The sequence below is a fragment of the Stegostoma tigrinum genome, chromosome 12 (assembly GCF_030684315.1).
Source record: "Stegostoma tigrinum isolate sSteTig4 chromosome 12, sSteTig4.hap1, whole genome shotgun sequence".
Lineage (NCBI taxonomy): Eukaryota > Metazoa > Chordata > Chondrichthyes > Orectolobiformes > Stegostomatidae > Stegostoma > Stegostoma tigrinum.
In genome coordinates, this window is record NC_081365.1 from 16,018,458 (window position 1) to 16,039,068 (window position 20,611).

The 20,611-nt window shown below is 44.2% G+C and overlaps 1 protein-coding gene across 2 annotated transcripts in view; it reads right to left on the minus strand.

Annotated features, from left to right (window-relative positions):
• LOC125457211 (protein FAM3B-like) overlaps positions 1-20,611 on the minus strand; it is a 42,369-nt gene that overhangs the window by 19,421 nt on the left and 2,337 nt on the right. For both annotated transcript variants that reach the window (XM_048541127.2, XM_048541126.2), the window contains exons 2-3: positions 14,874-15,017; positions 8,362-8,485 (exon numbers count right to left, since the gene is read on the minus strand). In XM_048541127.2, the coding sequence (XP_048397084.1) occupies positions 8,362-8,485; positions 14,874-15,017 (268 nt within the window). The remainder of the gene's footprint in view (positions 1-8,361; positions 8,486-14,873; positions 15,018-20,611) is intronic.

The window sequence follows — 20,611 nt, forward strand, 5'->3', positions numbered from 1 at the left end:
GGTGGGGGAAGGTGAGATTTTGAAGCTGGTGAAGTCCACATTGATACCATTGGGCTGCGGGGTTCCCAAGCGGAATATGAGTTGCTGTTCCTGCAACCTTCGGGTGGCATCATTGTGGCACTGCAGGAGGCCCATGATGGACATGCCATCTAAAGAATGGGAGGGGGAGTGGAAATGGTTTGCGACTGGGAGGTGCAGTTGTTTATTGCAAACCGAGCGGAGGTGTTCTGCAAAGCGGTCCCCAAGCCTCCGCTTGGTTTCCCCAATGTAGAGGAGGCCACACCGGGTACAGTAGATGCAGTATACCACATTGGCAGATGTGCAGGTGAACCTCTGCTTAATGTGGAAAGTCATCTTGGGGCCTGGGATAGGGGTGAGGGAGGAGGTGTGGGGGCAAGTGTAGCATTTCCTGTGGTTGCAGGGGAAGGTGCCGGTTGTGGTGGGGTTAGAGGGCAGTGTGAAGCGAACAAGGGAGTCACGGAGAGAGTGGTCTCTCCGGAAAGCAGACAGGGGTGGGGATGGAAAAATGTCTTGGGTGGTGGGGTCGGATTGTAGATGGCGGAAGTGTCAGAGGATGATGCGTTGTATCCGGAGGTTGGTGGGGTGGTGTGTGAGAACGAGGGGGATCCTCTTTGGGCTGTTGTGGCGGGGGTGGGGTGTGAGGAATGTGTTGCGGGAAATGCGGGAGACGCGGTCAAGGGCGTTCTCGACCACTGGGGGGAAGGTCGCAGTCCTTGAAGAGCTTGGACATCTGGGATGTGCAGGAGTGGAATGCCTCGTCGTGGGGGCGGAGGCGGAGGAATTGGGAATAGGGGATGGAATTTTTGCAGGAGGGTGGGTGGGAGGAGGTGTATTCTAGGTAGCTGTGGGAGTCGGTGGGCTTGAAATGGACATCAGTTACAAGCTGGTTGCCTGAGATGGAGACTGAGAGGTCCAGGAAGGTGAGGGATGTGCTGGAGATGGTCCAGGTGAACTGAAGGTTGGGGTGGAAGGTGTTGGTGAAGTGGATGAACCGTTCGAGCTCCTCTGGGGAGCAAGAGGCGGCGCCGATACAGTCATCAATGTAATGGAGGAAGAGGTGGGGTTTGGGGCCTGTGTCGGTGCGGAAGAGGGACTGTTCCACGTAACCTACAAAGAGGTAGGCATAGCTGGGGCCCAAGTGGGTGCCCATGGCCACCCCCTTAGTCTGTAGGAAGTGGGAGGAATCAAAAGAGAAGTTGTTGAGGGTGAGGACGAGTTCGGCGAGGCGGATGAGGGTGTCGGTGGAGGGGGACTGGTCGGGCCTGCGGGACAGGAAGAAGCAGAGGGTCTTGAGGCCATCTGCAGGCGGAATGCAGGTGTATAGGGACTGGACGTCCATGGTGAAAATGAGGTGTTGGGGGCCAGGGAATTGGAAGTCCGGGAGGAGTTGGAGGGTGTGGGTGGTGTCACGGATGTAGGTAGGGAGTTCCTGGACCAAAGGGGAGAAAATGGAGTCCAGATAGGTGGAGATGAGTTCGGTGGGGCAGGAGCAGGCTGAGACAATGGGTCGACCAGGGCAGGCAGGTTTGTGGATCTTGGGAAGGAGATAGAAATGGGCCGTGCGGGGTTGGGGAACAATGAGGTTGGAGGCTGTGGGTGGGAGGTCCCCTGAGGTGATGAGGTCATGAATGGTATTGGAGATGATGGTTTGGTGCTCGGGTGTGGGGTCATGATCGAGGGGGCGGTAGGAGGTGGCATCGGAGAGTTGGCGTTTGGCCTCTGCGATGTAGAGGCCAGTGCGCCATACTACCACTGCGCCACCCTTGTCTGCGGGTTTGATGGTGAGGTTGGGGTTGGAGCGGAGGGAGCAGAGGGCTGCCCGTTCTGCGGGGGAGAGGTTGGAGTGGGTGAGAGGGGTGGAGAGGTTGAGGCGGTTAATGTCTCTACGGCAGTTAGAGATGAAGAGGTCGAGGGAAGGTAGGAGGCCTGGGGGTGGTGTCCAGGACGAGGACTTGTGTTGGAAGCGGGTGAAGGGGTCAGTGGAGGGAGGGGTAGGCTCCCGGTGGAAGAAGTAGGTGTGGAGGCGAAGGCGGCGGAAAAACTGTTCTATGTCCAAACGTGACTGGTATTTGTTGATGTGTGGTTGTAGGGGGACAAAGGTGAGCCCCTTACTAAGGACTGACCGTTCGTCCTCAGTTAGTGGCAGGTCTGGGGGGATGGTGAAGATGCGGCAGGGCTCAGTGTGGCTGTCTCCTCTGGGGTTGCTGGCTGTGGACGTTGTGGGCGGAGCGATGAGGTTGTCGGCCGTGGGCGGGGTTCCATCAGCGGTTGGAGGATCGGGGTGGGCAGCAGCAGCTGCGGTGAGGGTGGTGTGTGGGGTGTTGTAACTGGAAGTGGAGGCGGTGACTGCAGCAGCGGTCCCGGAAGTGGTGTGGCCAGCGGAGGCGGATGTGACGTCATCGGTGGGGTCTCCGGCAGTGTCCTCATGGTCAATGGCGGCGGGTGCATGGTGGGGGAGGGGCAGGCTCAGGATTTGGGAGGCGCAGGAATCCTCTTGTGGGTGGCAGGGGCCAGTGAGTTTGTTGTATTTATGATTTTTGGTGTCCAGTAAAGCTGAGTGAAACTGGGTGTTCAGTCTGTGGATCCTGCGGAGGATAAAAAACAGCAGGGATCCTTTGCAGGTCTGGTAGAGGGACGCTCTGAGCTGGGGCAGGCTGGATTGCAGTGTGCGGAGGTGCCGGCGCATGGCTGCGAGTGTCTGTGTCAGGACTCGCACGGAGAAACGCTTCTGAAGGGTCTGAATATTCTGGGTGTAGAAGTGGTCACAGTTGGGGCCAAATTGGGAAGCCAAAACCAGCCCAGTTCGTCCCCTCCCCCCACTGCACCACACAACCAGCCCAGCTCTTCCCCTCCACCCACTGCATCCCAAAACCAGTCCAACCGGTCTCTGCCTCACTAATCTGTTCTTCCTCTCACCCATCCCTTGCTCCCACCCCAAGCCGCACCTCCATCTCCTACCTACTAACCTCATCCCACCTCCTTGACCTGTCCGTCTTCCCTGGACTGACCTATCCCCTCCCTACCTCCCCACCTGTACTCTTCTCTCCACCTATCTTCTTTTCTCTCCATCTTCGGTCCGCCTCCCCCTCTCTCCTTATTTATTCTAGAACCCTCACCCCATCCCCCTCTCTGATGAAGGGTCTAGGCCCGAAACGTCAGCTTTTGTGCTCCTGGGATGCTGCTTGGCCTGCTGTGTTCATCCAGCCTCACATTTCATCACCTTGGATTCTCCAGCATCTGCAGTTCCCATTATCACTGATACAAGCTCATTTACCTTGTTTCATATAGTGTGTTTATTTAAGTACAACACCCTCAGTCCTGCTGTCTTGACTGATTGACTGTCTCTTCTCAGTGTCTCTTATCTGATGTGCCTGAAGTTATATTCCTGAGCATTTCCAAACTCTCTAGCCTATAACTTGTTCTGGAAACTGTAGTAACCGCTGCTGAGCCTTCCCAATACTTCAATTTTTTCCATAATTTTCTACACAACTGAGATTATTACCGTTTTGGTTCTGCTTCTTATAATTTAGCTCCAAGATACTCATATTCCCTTTGCAGAATCTCTTTCTTCTTTCTACCTGTAATATTTTTGTGTCTACACGGATAACAACAACGGAATCTTTCCCTTCCCACGCCAAATTCCTCTGCAACCCAGATGAGATATCTTGAACCTGGGCACCAGGCAGACAACACATCCTTCAGGACTCTTGATTTTGGCCACAGAGAATAGTGTCTATCCCCCTGATTACAACTACATTTTCCCTTACTGCTCCCTTTTGAATGATTCCTGTACCATGGTGCTATGGTCAGTTTGCACATCCTTCCTATAGCCACCACCACCCCTCAAGTAACCAACACTTGCTACAGATGTGGTCACTATAAATAACGATGGGGTCCATCAACTCCCACATTATGCAGGTACAACACCTGAACTGGCCCAAGATCTTTATTTTATTTACTTAGTTCTTAATTTGATTTTTAACATTTCTTATTAGTCCTTAAGTTTGTAACCCTTTCCACCCATTTATCGGCAATCTGAACATAATATATAATACAGTCAAGTTAGTAGCTATCATCAACCAAAGAACTTATGGTCTTATCTGTGATGTGCTCTGAGCTAACTTTCTTTGTTTGACATTAAAATTGGTGGTGTAATGGACAGCAATCATAGAATCCGTACAATCTAAAAGCAGGCCATTCAACCCATTGAGTACACACTGACCTCTGAAGAGTCCCACCTATACCAACACCATCCCTGTAACCCTGTATTTCCCACAGCTAATCCACCTAGGCTGTACAACCCTGGACACTTTGAGCAACCCTCCACTGCCAATCCACCAAACCTGCACATCTTTGGACTGAGAGAGGAAACTGGAGCACCCACAGGAACCCACACAGACACTGGGAGAGAATCCAATCTCAACACAGGCAGTCGTCCAAACCAGGGATTGAACCCAGGTCCCTGGCATTGTGAAGCAGTGGTGGTAACTACTGAATCCCCGTGCTACCCTGATTTCAGCCATGATAACTATAGTGACTGCTAAATATTGAAAATAATACGGCAAGGATGCAATATTCCTTATATCTACTAATTGTTTCGCAGATTGATTTTCAGAGACAATGGGATAGGCCAATGGAGCATTTATTCACTTTATATTTTTTTGCCATACTGTAATCTCCTCCAGCTCAGATACAGCAAATAGGCAAAACAGAAAAAAAAGTTGCTCATATTGTTCCGACAAATTATCCTCCACTTCATCTTCATGCCACTCCTTATTAACTGTTATGCTTTGGTTCCATAACTGAGTCACGTCCATCCTGATCTTGTCAACATGGCCTTGTAAATTAGCCACTCACAGCTGAGCTGATCCACTCTGCCCAAGGATCAATCCTGCAAACTTACTAACCATACTTCCTATATTCATATCCATATGATTTATATAAATGACAAAAATCAGTGGACCCAGCTTTTTGTGACACACTGCTGGTCACAGGCCTCTAATCTAAAAAGGAATCCTCCACCCACTGTCTCCTACCTTTGAGCCAATTTCATATCAAAATGGCTGGTTCTCCATATATTCTACGTGAACTAACCTTGCTAACCAATACCATGAGGAACCTTGTTGAATGTCTTGCTGAGGTCCATATATAGACAAACTTCCACTGCTCTGCCTTCATCACTCTTCTTCATAAAATTCAATTAAGTCAATGAGATACAATCTCCCATGCACAAAGCCATGTTGACTATCCCTGATCAGTCCTTGCCTTTCCAAATACATGTAAATCCTGAGCTTCAGAATCCCTTCCAACAACATGCCAAACCACTAGAGTCAGTGGTCTTTCCCTACCACGTTACCACAATGGCACCACATTAGCCAGCCTCCAGCCTTCTAGCACCTCACCAATGGCTAGCGATGATCTCAGATATCTTAGCAAGGGGCCCCAACAATCACTTGCCTCACTTCCCACAAAGTTCCAGGATTCACCTGATCAAGTCCTGGGGATTTATCCATCTTTATGCATTTTAGGATGTCCAGCACCACCTCCTTCGTCAAATGGACACTGTTCAAAATATCATTATTTATTTCTCCAAGCTCCCTAAGTTCCATATATTTCTCCACAGTAAACACTGATGTAAAATATTTCTGTCGTATCTTGTCCATCCCCTGAGGTTCCACACACAATCTCATTGATCTTTAAGAGGCCCGATGCTCTCCCTCGTTACTCTTTTGTCTTTAATGTATTTTTAGAATCTCCTCAGATCCTCTTTAACTCTTTGTCAAAGCTATCTCATGTCCCCTTTTTGCCTTCCTGACTTCCCTCTTAAGTATATTCCTACTGCCTTTTATACTGTTCTGGGGATTCAATCGATCTCAACTGTCTTTACCTGATATATGCCTCCTTGCTTTTTTTGACCAGAGCCTCCATTTCTCTGGTCATCAAGCATTTGTACACCTACCAGCCTTGCCCTTTGCCAGAACAAGAACATACTGTCTCTGGTCTGAAGGAGTGCAGCGTAGGTTCACGAGGTCAATTCCCGGAACGGCGGGACTATCATATGTTGAAAGATTGGAGCGACTGGGCTTGTATACACTTCAGTTTAGAAGGATGAGAGGGGATCAGATTGAGGCGTATAAGATTATTAAGGGATTGGACACTGTGGAGGCAGGAAGCATGTTTCCGCTGATGGGTGAGTCCAGAACCAGAGGACACAGTTTAAAAATAAGGGGTAGGCCATTTAGAACAGAGTTGAGGAAAAGCTTCTTCACCCAGAGAGTGGTGGATACATGGAATGCTCTGCCCCAGAAGGCAGTGGAGGCCAACTCTCTGGATAGTTTCAAGAAAGAGATAGATAGAGCTCTTAAAGACAGTGGAATCAAGTCTTATGGGGATAAGGCAGGAACAGGAAACTGATTGTGGATGATCAGCCATGATCATAATGAATGGTGGTGCAGGCTCAAAAGGCCGAATGGCCTACTCCAGCACCTATTGTCTATTGGTCTCCCGTTATCTTATTTTTAAAGGCCTCCCACTTTCTAGCCATCCCTTTACCTGTGAACAGCTGCTCCCAATCAACTTTTGAAAGTTCTTGCCTAAAATTGATGTTCCTCTAGTTTATGAATTTAACTTCTAGATCAGGTCTATCATTTTCCATAACTATTTTAAAGCTAATAGAATTATGATCACTAGCACCAAAAAGTGTTGCTCCACTGACACCCCAGCAACTTGCCCTGCCTTATTTCCCCAACAGAAGATCAAGTTTTATTCCTTCTCTGATATATACATCCACATACTCAGTAAGAAAATTTCCTTAACAAATTCCTCTCTGTCCAAGCACTTAACATGATGGCAGTCCTTATCTATATCTGGGCAGAGCTGAAGTGAGCCAAGATGACTCGTACTAGTTAAGTTTTAATAGTAATTAATACCTCGTAAGAGAGAGTAAGAACTGCCGATGCTGAAGTCAGAGATAACACAGTGTGGAGCTAAAGGAACGCAGCAGGCCAGGCAGCATCAGAGGAGCAAGAAAACATTTTTTAAAGAAGGGTCCTAACCCAAAACGTCAGCTTTTCTGCTCCTCTGATGCTGCCTGGCCTGCTGTGTTCCTCCAGCCCCACACTGTGTTAACACCTAGTAAGGTTCTATTGAGTCTTCAAGTGATTGACTGATAATTATCCCTGAGTTATGACCTTTCGCCAGTTGGCCGATTTTAAATTTTTAAAACAGAGACTGAAAAGGAAGATTTGCCAGTTCTATTCCCACACTGTTTGCAAATTCCCCAAACTATATACTCACTCAGACAATGTCTCACCCTGGCTGTCATCTCTCCTTCCTGACCGCGTGCAACTTAGTGCAGGAAGTCAACATGAAATAAAAACACCCATCTGAACTGAAACTACTAATTTATCTAAAGACATTGAAAGCAATCAACTGAGCTGGGCATCAAGAAACTTGCAGACTGTGTTTAATGTTTCACACATCAGACATTTTTTTTTCCTGCAACTGTCCAGCTGTGAAAGTCAATTAAACCAGACTTGGAAAATCTCAAACTAACCATATTTCAGTAGCTGCCTAGTACAGCAGCAGAGAGAAAAAAATGGAGGGGTAACAGCAATGACTGAAAAATTTCTATCTTCTTGCCCTCTTCTCATCATCTCAAAAGTGATCACTGGTGACGTAACAAATCAGAAAACTATTTATTCACTGAGAGTGTAACGGTTCTACAGATTTTGCTACAAATGAGGATACAAGATCATTAATTAAACAGTCATGGTCTCTGGTCCAACTATGACAACGCAAGGACTCTAAAAATTTTCTAAACTGCCTATTCTTGATTTTGCGTTTTCTACCGAACACTGTCTCCCCTTTCTAAACTTTATACCCATTTTAGTAAGTTAGAAAATTCTTCTTTCTTTCACTCAATGAAATCTTGGAAGTGGTTCCTTAATTTTTGCTCAGTGAAAGGAATTAAAACTACATTTTGCAAACAACTAAGATTAATAAAAAGGTATTCTGGTATATGCCTTCTCAACTGGTTATAAAAATATTGCATCCATTGAAAATATTTTGTTAGTTAAGGGATTATGGCATGGACACAGACAGCCAAATCAAATCAGCCTCCCTATCTCTGTATTTGCAACACAGTAAAATTAAAGCATTCAATGACCCTCAAAATTGCCCCAATGGTTCCTGACAAGACTTTTTGAATAACTAATACTAGGCACCAAGTTTATTGCTCAACTAAAAGAATTAACAATTTATTATTAACACAGTAGATTTCCTTGAGCAACTTTGATAATGGGATCACAATCACAGTAGAAAGGGATTAATGTGACTCACATTTCATCCTCAAAACAAATTTTGGGAGGATTGATTCGCTCAGCACCACTCAACACTGTGAAAGCAAATGTTCCTGTAGGACATGGATTCCGATGACCACATTTATGGTGTTTTGGAGCAGGTTCTGAAAATATAATAAGTAGTTAAAATAAGTAAAACAATTATACCTTTAAAAATAAAATCACTTTTCTAAAATGAAGCTTTTTTATAAAATATTGTCTCTAGGCAGTTGCTGGCTCTTATTAGGAATTAGTCTACAGTTAGCTGACAATATATTTTTATGTCAACATTCATGGACTTAACTTTTCACAAAGCACTATACGGACAATGAAGTACTTCTAAAATGCAGTTACTGTTTGTAATGTAGAAAACAGGATAGATGATTTGGATATAGTTGAATCCTGCAAATATTGCTAACTTATTGACTAATTTATTCAAAGATAAATACCAGGCAAGACACAGGATTGGGAGATTGGCCCTAGGCTCCTTGAGTCTTTTAATATCCCTTGAAAGAACTCTGTTTTAATGTCTCATGTGTAATGTGCCACCTCTAGCAGGGAAGCATTTCACTGTTGGCTCAATATTTGTCACTGGAGTAATGGAAAGATGACAATAATAATGGTTTTACAGAGCCATCTCTTCAAATAGATAACTCTCACAAAGTAGATGTAATGGAGTTAAAAACAGCCTACACCCCACACCCCCAAAAAGGAAAGAATTTCATAATTAGAAGCCAGGTGTGCGTGAGTAAAGAATGGTAATGACAAATTTAAATAAAATAATGGTTCATTCAAATGGAGTTTGGGGCAAGAAAGGATTTTAAACCGTGGAGATTATTGGAGCACAGGATTGTCAAGGTAAAGCCAGGAAGGAAGGCTAGACCTGTGAGCAGAGATGTGATAGACTGAAAAACATCAGAGGCGAAAAGGAAAACAGTAGATTTTGTCAAGTTTTTAAAATGTAATAAGTTTGAAAGGAAATGACCATTTCCTTTAGGCAATGATGAGATCTTTTTAATTGTCACAACAAGAATAAGGAGAGTGGTATGAGATGTAGAGATAACTCAAACGCAACTCTTTGTCACAGAAGGCACCTAAGGCTGATATTGTTCCTTTACAGGCCTTTCTGGATTTTCTCAGCATCAATATTATTTTAATATCCAGTTGATTGGCACTGAGAGTGGGGTAAAAAACAGCTTGTTTCGAGGGAGTGTTGTCAGAGAGAGGAGCAACGGAAGGAACCGAAACCTAACATCACAGGAGAGCTGTGAACTGATTGACTGGTAGAAAATCTGCCCTAAATTTACAAAGGACATTCCAGAACTAATTAATCAATTAACTAACTATTAACTTAATTAACCAAGTAGAGATGGCTGGCCAGGTGATGGGCTATAGCTGTATGACAAGGGGAGATGTTGACCTCGTGGTTTTATCGTTAGGCTGTTAATCCAGAGATGCAGATAACTTTCTGGGGACCTGAGTTCAAATACCTCTATGGCAAATTGGAACTAAGAATCTAACAACGACCGTGTATCTATTATCAATTGTTGGAAAAACCCATCTGCCCTTTAGGGAAGGAAACTGCCATCCTTACCTGCTTTGGCCTACATGACTCTGTCATTAGGGGAAGTGATAGCATGCTTTTTAAGCAGGATTGAGAGTCCGACGTGGTGTGTTGCCCACCCAGTGCCAGGGTGAGGGACATCCCTGACTGGCTTGAAAGGAAATTGGAGCTGGAAGGCGAGGATCCAGTTGCTGTGGTCCACATTGGGACAAACAACATTGGCAAGGCTAGGAAGAGGACCTGTTTGGGGATTATCAAGCATTAGGAATGGAATTAAGGAACACGTCCTCAAGGGTTATAATCTCCGGATTACTACCTGAGACACACACATATTGGCATAGGGATAGGAAAATTAGGGAAGTAAACATGTGGCTAAAGGAGTGGCGTGGGAAAGAGGCATCGGTATCAGTTTTGGAACAGAAGGGGTCTGTAGCATTGGGACGATCTCCACCAGAACTCAGGTGGGACCCATGTACCATCGAAAAGGATGAATAAAGTAGCCACTAGGGCTTTAAACTAGTGAAATGGGTGGAAGTGAAGGGGAAAATGTCAGGAAGTCTAATGGTAAACAGGAAAGAAAACAGCAGGTTAACATTTATGCAGGAGGACTATGAGGAAGTCAACAGGAAGGAATCAAGAGGAAGGAAAACTCTGGAGATGTTATTAATGGGGATGTTGGAATTCAAGAAGGTATTAAAACTAACATAAAGGCACTTTATGACTCCACTCCATTCTCTCAGTTCCTCCAACTCCATTACATATGTTCAGATGAGGCCAACTTCGACAGGGAGCCGCTGAAATATCCACATTCTTCTTCAACCAAGGATTCTCCAGCTCCATTGTCGACAGGGCCCTCAATCAGATCCGACCCATCCCTCGCACTTCTGCCCTCACCCCTTCTCTTCCCTCCTGCAACAGTGATAGCGTTCCCTTATCCTCACCTACCATCCCACCAGCATCCACATCCAGAAGACCATCAGATGCCATTTCCGCCACCTCCGGCAAGATGCCACCACCAGACACATATTCCCCTCCCCACCCTTGTCCACCTTCCGCAGGGACAGTTCCCTCTGGGACACCCTGGTCCACACTTCCTTCACCCCCAACACCACCCCACAGCCCTACGGCACCTTCCCCTGTAACTGGCGAAGGTGCAACACCTGCCCATTTACCTTCTCCCTCCCCAGTACCCAAGGGCCCAAACATACCTTCCAGATGAAGCAACACTTCACCTGTACTTCCAAGAATCTAGTCTACTGCATTCACTGCTCACAATGTAGTCTCTTCTACATTGAGGAAACAAAGCGTAGACTTGGCGACCGCTTTGCAGAACATTTGCGTCTGCTCGCAAAAAAGACCCTGAACTACCTGTTGCCTGCCACTTCAATGCACCACCCTGCTCCCTGGCCAACATCTCTGTCTAGAGCTGGCGACAGTGCTTCAGTGAAGCTCAACACAAGATGGAGGAACAACACCTCATTTTCTGCTTGGGGGCCCTACAGCCCTCCAACTCAATATTGAGTTCAATAATTTTAGGGCCTAAACTCTCCCAAGTCCCAGTCCCCCACCCCACACACCAGGCCTTGTTACCAAATAGCCTGCCACTACACACCCCCTGCTGTTAGTCACTAACAGTCCCCATGAACAACTATTCACCCTCTCAGCCTGATCGCTAGCAATTCCTTTGTCTGTTCGACTGTCTTTCTCTCTCTTTGGGTTCTATCCTATCGTTTACTCTCTACCCCACCCACCTCCCTATTTTCTGCATATAAACTGATTTTTTTCCCTGCCACCATCAGTTCTGAGGAAGGATCACCAGACCTGCAACATTAACTCTTTTTTGTCCTCCACAGATGCTGCCAGACCTGCTGAGCTTTTCCAGCAACCTTGTTTTTGTTCCTGATTTACAGCATCTGCAGTTCTTTTGGTTTTGATAACGGCACTTTACCTGAGTGCTCGTAGCATTCAAAACAAGGTAGATGAGTTTACAGCACAAATCATTGTGAATGGCCCAAAACGTCAGCTTTTGTGCTCCCGAGATGCTGCTTGGCCTGCTGTGTTCATCCAGCTTCACACTTTATTATCATTGTGAATGAGTATGATTTAGTGGCCATTACAGAAACATGGTTGTAAGATTGGTGGTGACTAGGAGTTAAATATCCAGGGGTATCAGACTATCCGGAAGGACAGGCAGGAGGGTTGGAGAGGTGGTGTTGCTTTTATATTTAAGGAGAGATCATACAGGTTCAATGGAGAATAAGATTGATTCATTTGGGAGGAAATTAGAAATTCTAAGGAGAATAAGTCACTGACAGACGTACTCTATAGACCACCAAATAATAATATCACATTGTGGCGGGCAATAAACAAAAAAGTAAGTAATGCCAACAAAAATGGTACGGCAAATATCATGGGCAATTTTAATCTACTTGCCAATTGATTGAACAAGGTCAGTTTTGAGGAAAAGCTCATTAATGTATCTGCAGTAGCTTTCTTGAACAGTATGTAATGGAACCAACGAGGGAGCAAGCTATCCTAGATCTGGTCTTGTGTAGTGAGACGGGAATAATTAATGATCTCATAGTTCGGGATTCTCTTGGAAGGTGCAATCACAGTATGTTTAAATTTAGAATACAGATGGAAAGTGAGGAGATAAAATCCAATACCAGGGTCCCATGCTTAAACAAAAGAGGCTACAATAGGCTGAGGGAGGATTTGGCTGAAGTAGACTGAAAGCAATGGTGGGACAGTTGAGATACAGTGGAGGACTTTCAAAGCAATTTTTTGAAGTGCTTAACAAAATTATATACCAGTGAAAAGAAAGGACTGTAAGAAAAGAGGTAATCAGCCATAGTTGTCTAAGGAAATAAAGGAGCCTATCAATTGAAAGATAAGGCATGCAACGTTGCAAAGACCAGAGGGAAACTGGAAGAAGGGGAAATTTTAAAGGTGAACAGAGAGCCACAAAAAAGGCTGTAAAGAAAAGTAAGATAGATTATGAGGCTAATCTAGTTCAGAATATAAAGACAGAGAGCAAAGGTTTCTATAAATATAAAAATGAAAAAGAGTACTAAGGTAAACATTGGTCCTTTAGACAACAAGGGGACTAACATAGATGAGGACCTAGATGTGATCATTATCACTAAAGAGGTAGTGTTGGCTAAGCTAATGGAGCTAAAGGTATACAAGTCTCCTGGCCCTGATAGAATACATCCAAAGGTACTAAAGGAGGTGGCAGGAGTAATGGCAAATGCACTTGTGGTAATTTTCAAAAATTTGTGCACTCTGGGACAGTTCCAGTAGATTGGAAAATAGCCAATGTCATGTCACTGTTCAAAAAAAGAGGTAGAGAAAAGATGAAGATGAAGAGCTGAACTTCTGTAGTGGGGAAATTGCTTGAATCTATCATCAAGGAAGAAGTAGCAAGACATCTAGATAGAACTTGCCCCTCTGGTTCGATGCAGCATGGGTTCATGAAAGGCAGGTCATGCTTTACTAATTTTCTGGAATTCTATCAAGACATTACGAGCAAGGTGTTCAACAGAGACCCTGTAGATATGGTGTATCTGGATTTCCAAAAGGCATTTGACAAGGTGCCGCACAAAAGGGGCTGCTGCATAAGATAAAGGTGCATGGTGTTACAGGCAATGTATCAGCATGGATCAAGGATTGGTTAACTAACAGGGAGGAAAGATTGGGGTTAACTGAGTGCTTTTTGGTTAATGAACAGTGACTAATGGCATGCATCAGGGATCAGCGTTGGGACTGCTATTGGGGACCGGATGTAGTGTATTAAGGTTTGAGGATGATACTAAGATAAGTGGTGGAGCAAAGTGTACAGAGGATTCTGAAAGTTTACAGAGGGATATAGATAGTTTAAGTGAGTGGGTGAAGGTCTGGCAGATGGAGTACAATGTTACTAAATGTGAAGTCATCCATTTTGGTAAGAATAACAGGAAAAGGATACAGTAAAAAACAATAAAAAGTGAACAGTAAAAAATTGCAGTATGCTGCTGTGCAGAGGGACCTGTGCAAGAATCACACAAGGCTGGTTGCAGGTACAACAGAAGAAAAACGGAATTTTGTTCTTCTTTGCTAGAGGGATCGAGTTTAAAAGCAGCGAAGTTATACCGCAGCTGGTGCTAGTGAGGCCACACCTGGAGTACTGTGTGCAGTTTTGGTCTCCTCACTTGAGAAAGGATGTACTGGCACTAGAGGGGGTGCAGAGGAGATTCACCAGGTTGATTCCAGAGATGAGAGGGTTGGCTTATGAGGAGAGGCTGAACGGACTGGGATTATATTCACTGGAATTTAGAAGAATGAGGAAGGATCTTATAGAAACCTGTAAAATTATGAAGGGATTAGATAAGAGAGCAGCAGGGATGGTATTTCCACTGGGGGGCGGGGGGTGAAACAAGAACAAGAGGGCATAGCCTTAGGGACAGCAGATTTATGGCTGAATTGAGGAGGAACATCTTCACCCAGAGGGTTGTGAATCAGCAGAATTCCCTGCCCAGTGAAGTGGTTGAGGCTTCCTCACTGAATGTTTTTTTCAAGCTAATATATATAACTTTTTGAATAGTAAAGGAATTAAGAGTTGTGGTGAGAGGGTGGTTAAGTGCAGCTGAGGCCATGAAAAGATCAGCCATGATCTTATTGAGTGTCAGAACAGGCTGGAAGGGCTAGATGGCCTACTACTCCTCCTGGCTCTGATGTTCTTAGAGCAAAAAGAAAATTGAGTAAGTATGTGAAGCAGTGGAAGATACCGAAACCAGGAGAGTAGTGAAATTCTTCATTGCTTCTTAATATCCATGACTCAAATATATGGGTCTGTGTACCACGGTGTTGTATGTTCAGCCACTGGGCTTGATGGTCTAATCTAGTTGGAGACCATTAAAACCAGAGATATATAAAACTGCTAGCGCTCCAGATGAAACTTTTTTTTTTACCTTTAAAGGTAGGTTTCTGCACAATCTTCTGAATTGTCTTAAGCTGTTTATGTAGAAAGCCATCGAAGATGTGATCTGCTAACACTTGGCCCAAATACCAAGCCGTAATACAGCACATCACAACCATTACAAGTTTGATACGGCCTGGTAAAAGAGAAAGTTACATTTAACAATATTCAGTTACATCAAGGGGAAGGAAAGATTTCTATGAACACAATACCTATTGTTCCAGGTTCTGCTCTATGATCTCTGATAGAAATCATTAATGTCAAAACAATCAGCATACTTAACCTTTATCCTGCTCAGCAGATATTAGTTCTTAATTTTTAAGTTTTTTACTAATATGTCAAATTTCTCCTTCATTGAAATTTTTTTTCAATAGTCGAGTGGCTGTGGTTGCAAATCTTAGTCGCTAGATTACCCTCTTTCAAGTGTCCTACTTTTTCTCACTAAAACACTCCAAAGTACTGAGGATATTGGGAATAAGAATTAAATAGACTGAAAGTGCTGGACAAACTCGGTCAGTCTGGCTGTATCTGTGCTAAAACGAAGAGTTAATATTTCAGGTCAAAGATGGCTTTTCTTCAATTCTGAACAAGAGCCATGTTGGATTTGAAGCAATAACTCCAGGCTTGGAATCTTCCCATCGACTGAACACTGTGGGCAAGTTGCTTGGGAAAATGTGGTGAGTTTTGTAGAAATGGGATTCTCGATGAAGAGGAAAAAAAATGATACTGCAACCATGTTTTGAACAACAAGATACAAATCTTGGTCGTGAGTGACAAGTGGCTTTTTATTTAAACTTGTACAAGCAGCAATATGGTGGCTCAGTGGCTAGCACTGCTGCCTAACAGCACCAGGCACCTGGGTTCAATCCCAGCCTTGGGCAACTGTCTCTGTGGGACTTGTACGTTCTCCCCGTGTCTGCATGGGTCTCCTCCCACAGTCCAAAGATGCACAGGTTATGTGGATTGGCCATGCTAACTTGTCTGTAGTGTGCATGTGAGGTGGATTAGTCATGAGAATAGTGGGGGTCTGAGTGGGAATCCTCTTTAAATGGTCAGGATGGGCCAAATGACCTACTTCCACACTGTAGGATTCTATGATTTACAATGTGGGCATTGCTGGTTAGGTTATAATTTATTGCTCCCTAATTGCCCACAGACCAGTCAAGTATCAACTGCATTTTTGTGGATCTGGAGTGACATAGGCAGATTTCCTTTTTTGGAAATTGAATTCGAATTTCAATACCAGTCATGGTGGATTCAAACCTGGGTCCCCAGAACATTACTCGTGTCTCTGGATTAATAATCAAAAGATGATACCAATGGGCCATTGTCTTGCTTGCCTAGTTGCATATATTATCATATATAATAGTTTGTAATCCCATTTCTTTGATCTATTCTTTGACAGGGCAGAAAGGAGCTGGATGGTAAGAATTCCTTAAATACATGGCAGTGTGGGCGCTAATTACTCCAGGGCATCATCTTGGATAGCTTTCCCCAGCATCTCAATGTGGCTTTCCAGGGACTAGCTGCTTTCCCATCCATGGAGGAGGGCTTGGCTCCACTGCATCATTACGGCATATTCCCAAGCCACTGACAATACAGTTTCACATTTCAATGCTGCATTTTGCAGTGCTATAGCCCCCTTCATTATAATGCTACTGCCAGGACACTGAGTGCAGCAATAAGCAAAAACCTCATGGATGCAAACAAAATCCTCACTTGCTTTCTGAGCATGCACCAACTTTGCAGCAATTTAGATGCCCACAGCATCTCTGCCCTACCTATGATTTACTCACTTAGCTGGAGCTCACAGTACTTCCTTCTTGCCCCGTCTTTTCATGTGCGCACAAAGCCAAGCAACTTATTGTGGTTGTCAGCAGAAATCAGCCAAGGGCATGGACATGTTCCTGTATGCCCTCATGCTTTCCAGCGGGGGTAGGTGAAGGACTTTGTCAAATATTCATCCAGGGGCTTGAACATAATCAGTTTGCGGCTTGGGACGCTCAAGGTCAAAGAGTCTGTACCTCTACAGCCCAGGGAGTGGGCCACGGATTGTTGAGCAGGTCCGGCACAACAAGTCTGGCGAGTCAGTGTAAGACAGTCAGGAAGCTGCATAGCTTCATCTCAGGAGCACAAAAGCTGACGTTTCGGGCCTAGACCCTTCATCAGACCCCTCTCTGATGAAGGGTCTAGGCCCGAAACGTCAGCTTTTGTGCTCCTGAGATGCTGCTGGGCCTGCTGTGTTCATCCAGCCTCACATTTTATTATCTTGGATTCTCCAGCATCTGCAGTTCCCATTATCACTATCAGCTGCATAGCTTCACCTGATTTCTATCTTTAAAGTTGGTTGGGGAGGGTGAGTCACGGTCAGTCCTGCTGGTCTGTTCACAAAAAGTCAAAGGGGGTTATCAAGGACCATGCTCTATTGGGAAACTGGGGAATTCAATTGTGGAGATTGAAGGCAGCATGCCAGGGTGTAAAGGAGATAATAATTGTGAAGGTGGGGGGGGGTGGTTGCAATTCCACACATAAGGGCAGGAAGCTAATATAGCATAGGAGGGAAAGAGCTAAGGGGTAAATAAGGATGAACAGGATTTTCCTTAAATTCTAATGGCTCTGATCATTATTATTATGTTTTACCAATCTCTGTTCTTTGATTCCTCCATATGCTTTTTTTCAAACTCAAACTTTGTTGGCAGCATCAACCTCTCACAGTTACTGGGGAAACATATCCTTGTATTATATTTGCGTTGTTAGATATATGGCCTTTGCTGCACCTGCCTAACTGCTTCTCTGCAAAGCGTCATACCATAGAATAGGTGTATCAACCCAGATTATATGAATGAATGATGAATGACGATTTTATTGTCACACATTTCTTGAACATACAGTAAAAAGTGTTTTGTTGCCACAACCCAGGGCTATTTTGAGGTACAAAAAGAATAAAAAGAAATTATTTAAATAAGAGTTGATCTCTTCTGTTCAAATTGAGTCTCAAGCACAGTTCCAAGGCTCCTGCAAAGTGTCTATGAGGTATTTTATTTGTTATGAAGTTGTGTAGAGTATTCACGAACTGGAAGGCAGGAAGTTAGAATTTGTTGGCAAAAATGATTGTGGTAAAAAGAGTGCCATGGTCCCTTTAAAAACTTGTGCTTTGCCTGTGCTTAGAAATCTGAAAACGCAACTGCATAGAGAGTGTCCAAATGGAAACATTTTGTGTAGAACAGCCAAGCAGCACGTTGTCTATGACAACAAGTTTGAATTTGATCAATTAATTTTATTAAAGAACTTAGGTATAGAAAGCCAAATGAATTTAAAACTGATTGGTTTCAGGTTGTCAACACTTTCATTTTATAAGAATTGGATTACGTCATTATGGGTATATAAGACAAAGGCATTTGAAAAATCAGGGAGAGCCATCCGTCACCTGCCAGAGTTAGCACCAGTCAGCTCTTAGAGAAAGCCCACCTAATTAATCAAAGGTACCACGGTATTTTAGCCTAAAGTCCTCACTGAAGAAATTATAGAGATAAAAACATCCCTGACAGCAGAATTAACAGATGAAAAGTGTTTGTGAAGAGACGGGAGATGACAGAATATTCCAAAGACAGTCTGCGTAAACCTGGAGAGATTAAGTTATAATTTATTACTTCTTATTAATTGCGTTTACTTTAGTGGGGCTTGTCTTGATTTAAACAGCATTCCAGTAGAATTTAGACCAGTTAGGGAGCGGTTAGCACTTTGGGGGGAATTGTTTGTTAGCAATTTTGTTAATTTGTTCCCGGTTGGGTTGAATAAATAAATTGTTTCTTGTTACTTGTAAAGTGGAGATCAGGGATTTTCTTTCTTTTTACCACTGTTTTAATAGAGTACAAGGGGAAAGATGAGCTTCTTTTGGGTGTTTCGAGAGTAATTATTGGAGAGAACACCCACTCCTGTCATAATAAATTGGGCCTTGTTTTAGTTTAATTATCCAGAGGGATTTGGCTATTCCCATTGTAACATGGTACATAGAACATAGAACATAGAACGTAGAACATTACAGCACAGTATCCATCGGCCCTTGATGTGCCGACCTGTCATAGCGATCTGAAGCCCATCTAACCTACACTATTCCATGTATGTCCATATGCTTGTCCAATGATGACTTAAATGTACTTAAAGTTGGTGAATCTACTACCGTTGCAGGCAAAGCGTTCCATTCCCTTCCTACTCTCTGAGTAAAGAAACTACCTCTGACATCTGTCCTATATCTTTCACCACTCAATTTAAAGCTATAGGTTCGTGAGGAATCCCACTTTGGGAAGGTCAATGACAATGCCAATGCCTCTGGAAACCCCACCTCTAACACTGCTAATACTCCAGGCTCTGGGCCTACTGCTGCCAGGAGTTCCTGCTCAGGGCACTTCCGCTGTCACGTGTCCAGGTTCTGGGCACTGCCCTTGTTGCCAGGAGTTCCGATCCACCCGTGCCCATTGACGCTACAGCTATCGCCCCAGTGACACCGCTCCAGCCTCAAAGATGAAGAGCAGGTTGAGAAAAAGAAGACAAAAAAAAAGTACATAGAGAAAAGCATGCTGTTGGCCTGGAACAGATGGGTTCCAAAGATCCGAAGCACTTCCTACCATAATGGCACAGTTATAATGAACCCAGTGCCACGGCTGACATTAGCCACATTTCACACAGGTGAGATGGAAAAGATGGGCTCTGATGGGCATAAGAACATAAGAAACAGGAGTAGGAATAGGCCATCTGCCCCGTCAAGTCTGTTCCACCATTCAATAAGATCATGGGCTGATCTTTTCTTAGACTCAGCTTTATTTAACTGCCCACTCGCCATAACGCTTAATTTCTTTACTGTTCAAAAATCTATCTGTCTTTGCCTTAAAAAAAAATTCAATGAATTAGCTTCAACTGTTTCACTAGGCAGAGAAAAGAGTCAATTAGACTTGAAATGTTGGCTTGCTCTCTCTCCGTGGATGCAACCTGATCCACTGTGATTTCTAGCATATCTTAATCAGTGACTTGGAAGAGATAGCAGGTTCCATGTTTCTTTTCATTTGATTCTTCACAAACAATCGGAAGGTAACTATCATAATTTCTGCCTCGCCTACATAGTCCATTTTCTGCAGTATACTCTTTTCAGTGGTGCATTTAGACCCAAGCCAATTTCTTCAACTTCCTTTTATTTGCCTCATTCCATTCCCAGGTCTTTCCCTGAGTTTATGTCTCCATCCTGTTAGCCAACAAAAAGAACCAACAAAATGAATACTGTCCATTTTTTAGTCTCTAAATTGGGGAGATGGCCGCTGGAAGTTGTGAAGGGAAATGGCCAAACTATGAGAGTGGTGGATGTGGTTCAATGGGAGAAAGTGGGAAATGATCCACTTCGGATTTGAGGAAGACAAATTTGATGATTCTAATGGTAGGGGATTAAGATTGGGGAGGAGCAAAGGGTTTTGGGGAAGTGGCCAATTACACAAATTACAAAACAAAACCTGGTGGGAATTTTACAAAATCATATCAAAAGGTCTAATAGAGTCTAATGTCAAGGTGGTCTGTGCCCTTTGGGAAGGGGTTGGGGGTGTAGAATATGCTGATGTTCCCATGCTTCAGCTTCCTTTGTCCTTCATGATTGTAGGTGTCAACTTCTAACCAGATGTGTCAAAATATTTTTGCATTGCAACCCCCGAAGAAAGCCGATACCTGTAATGTGGTACGGATAACTTC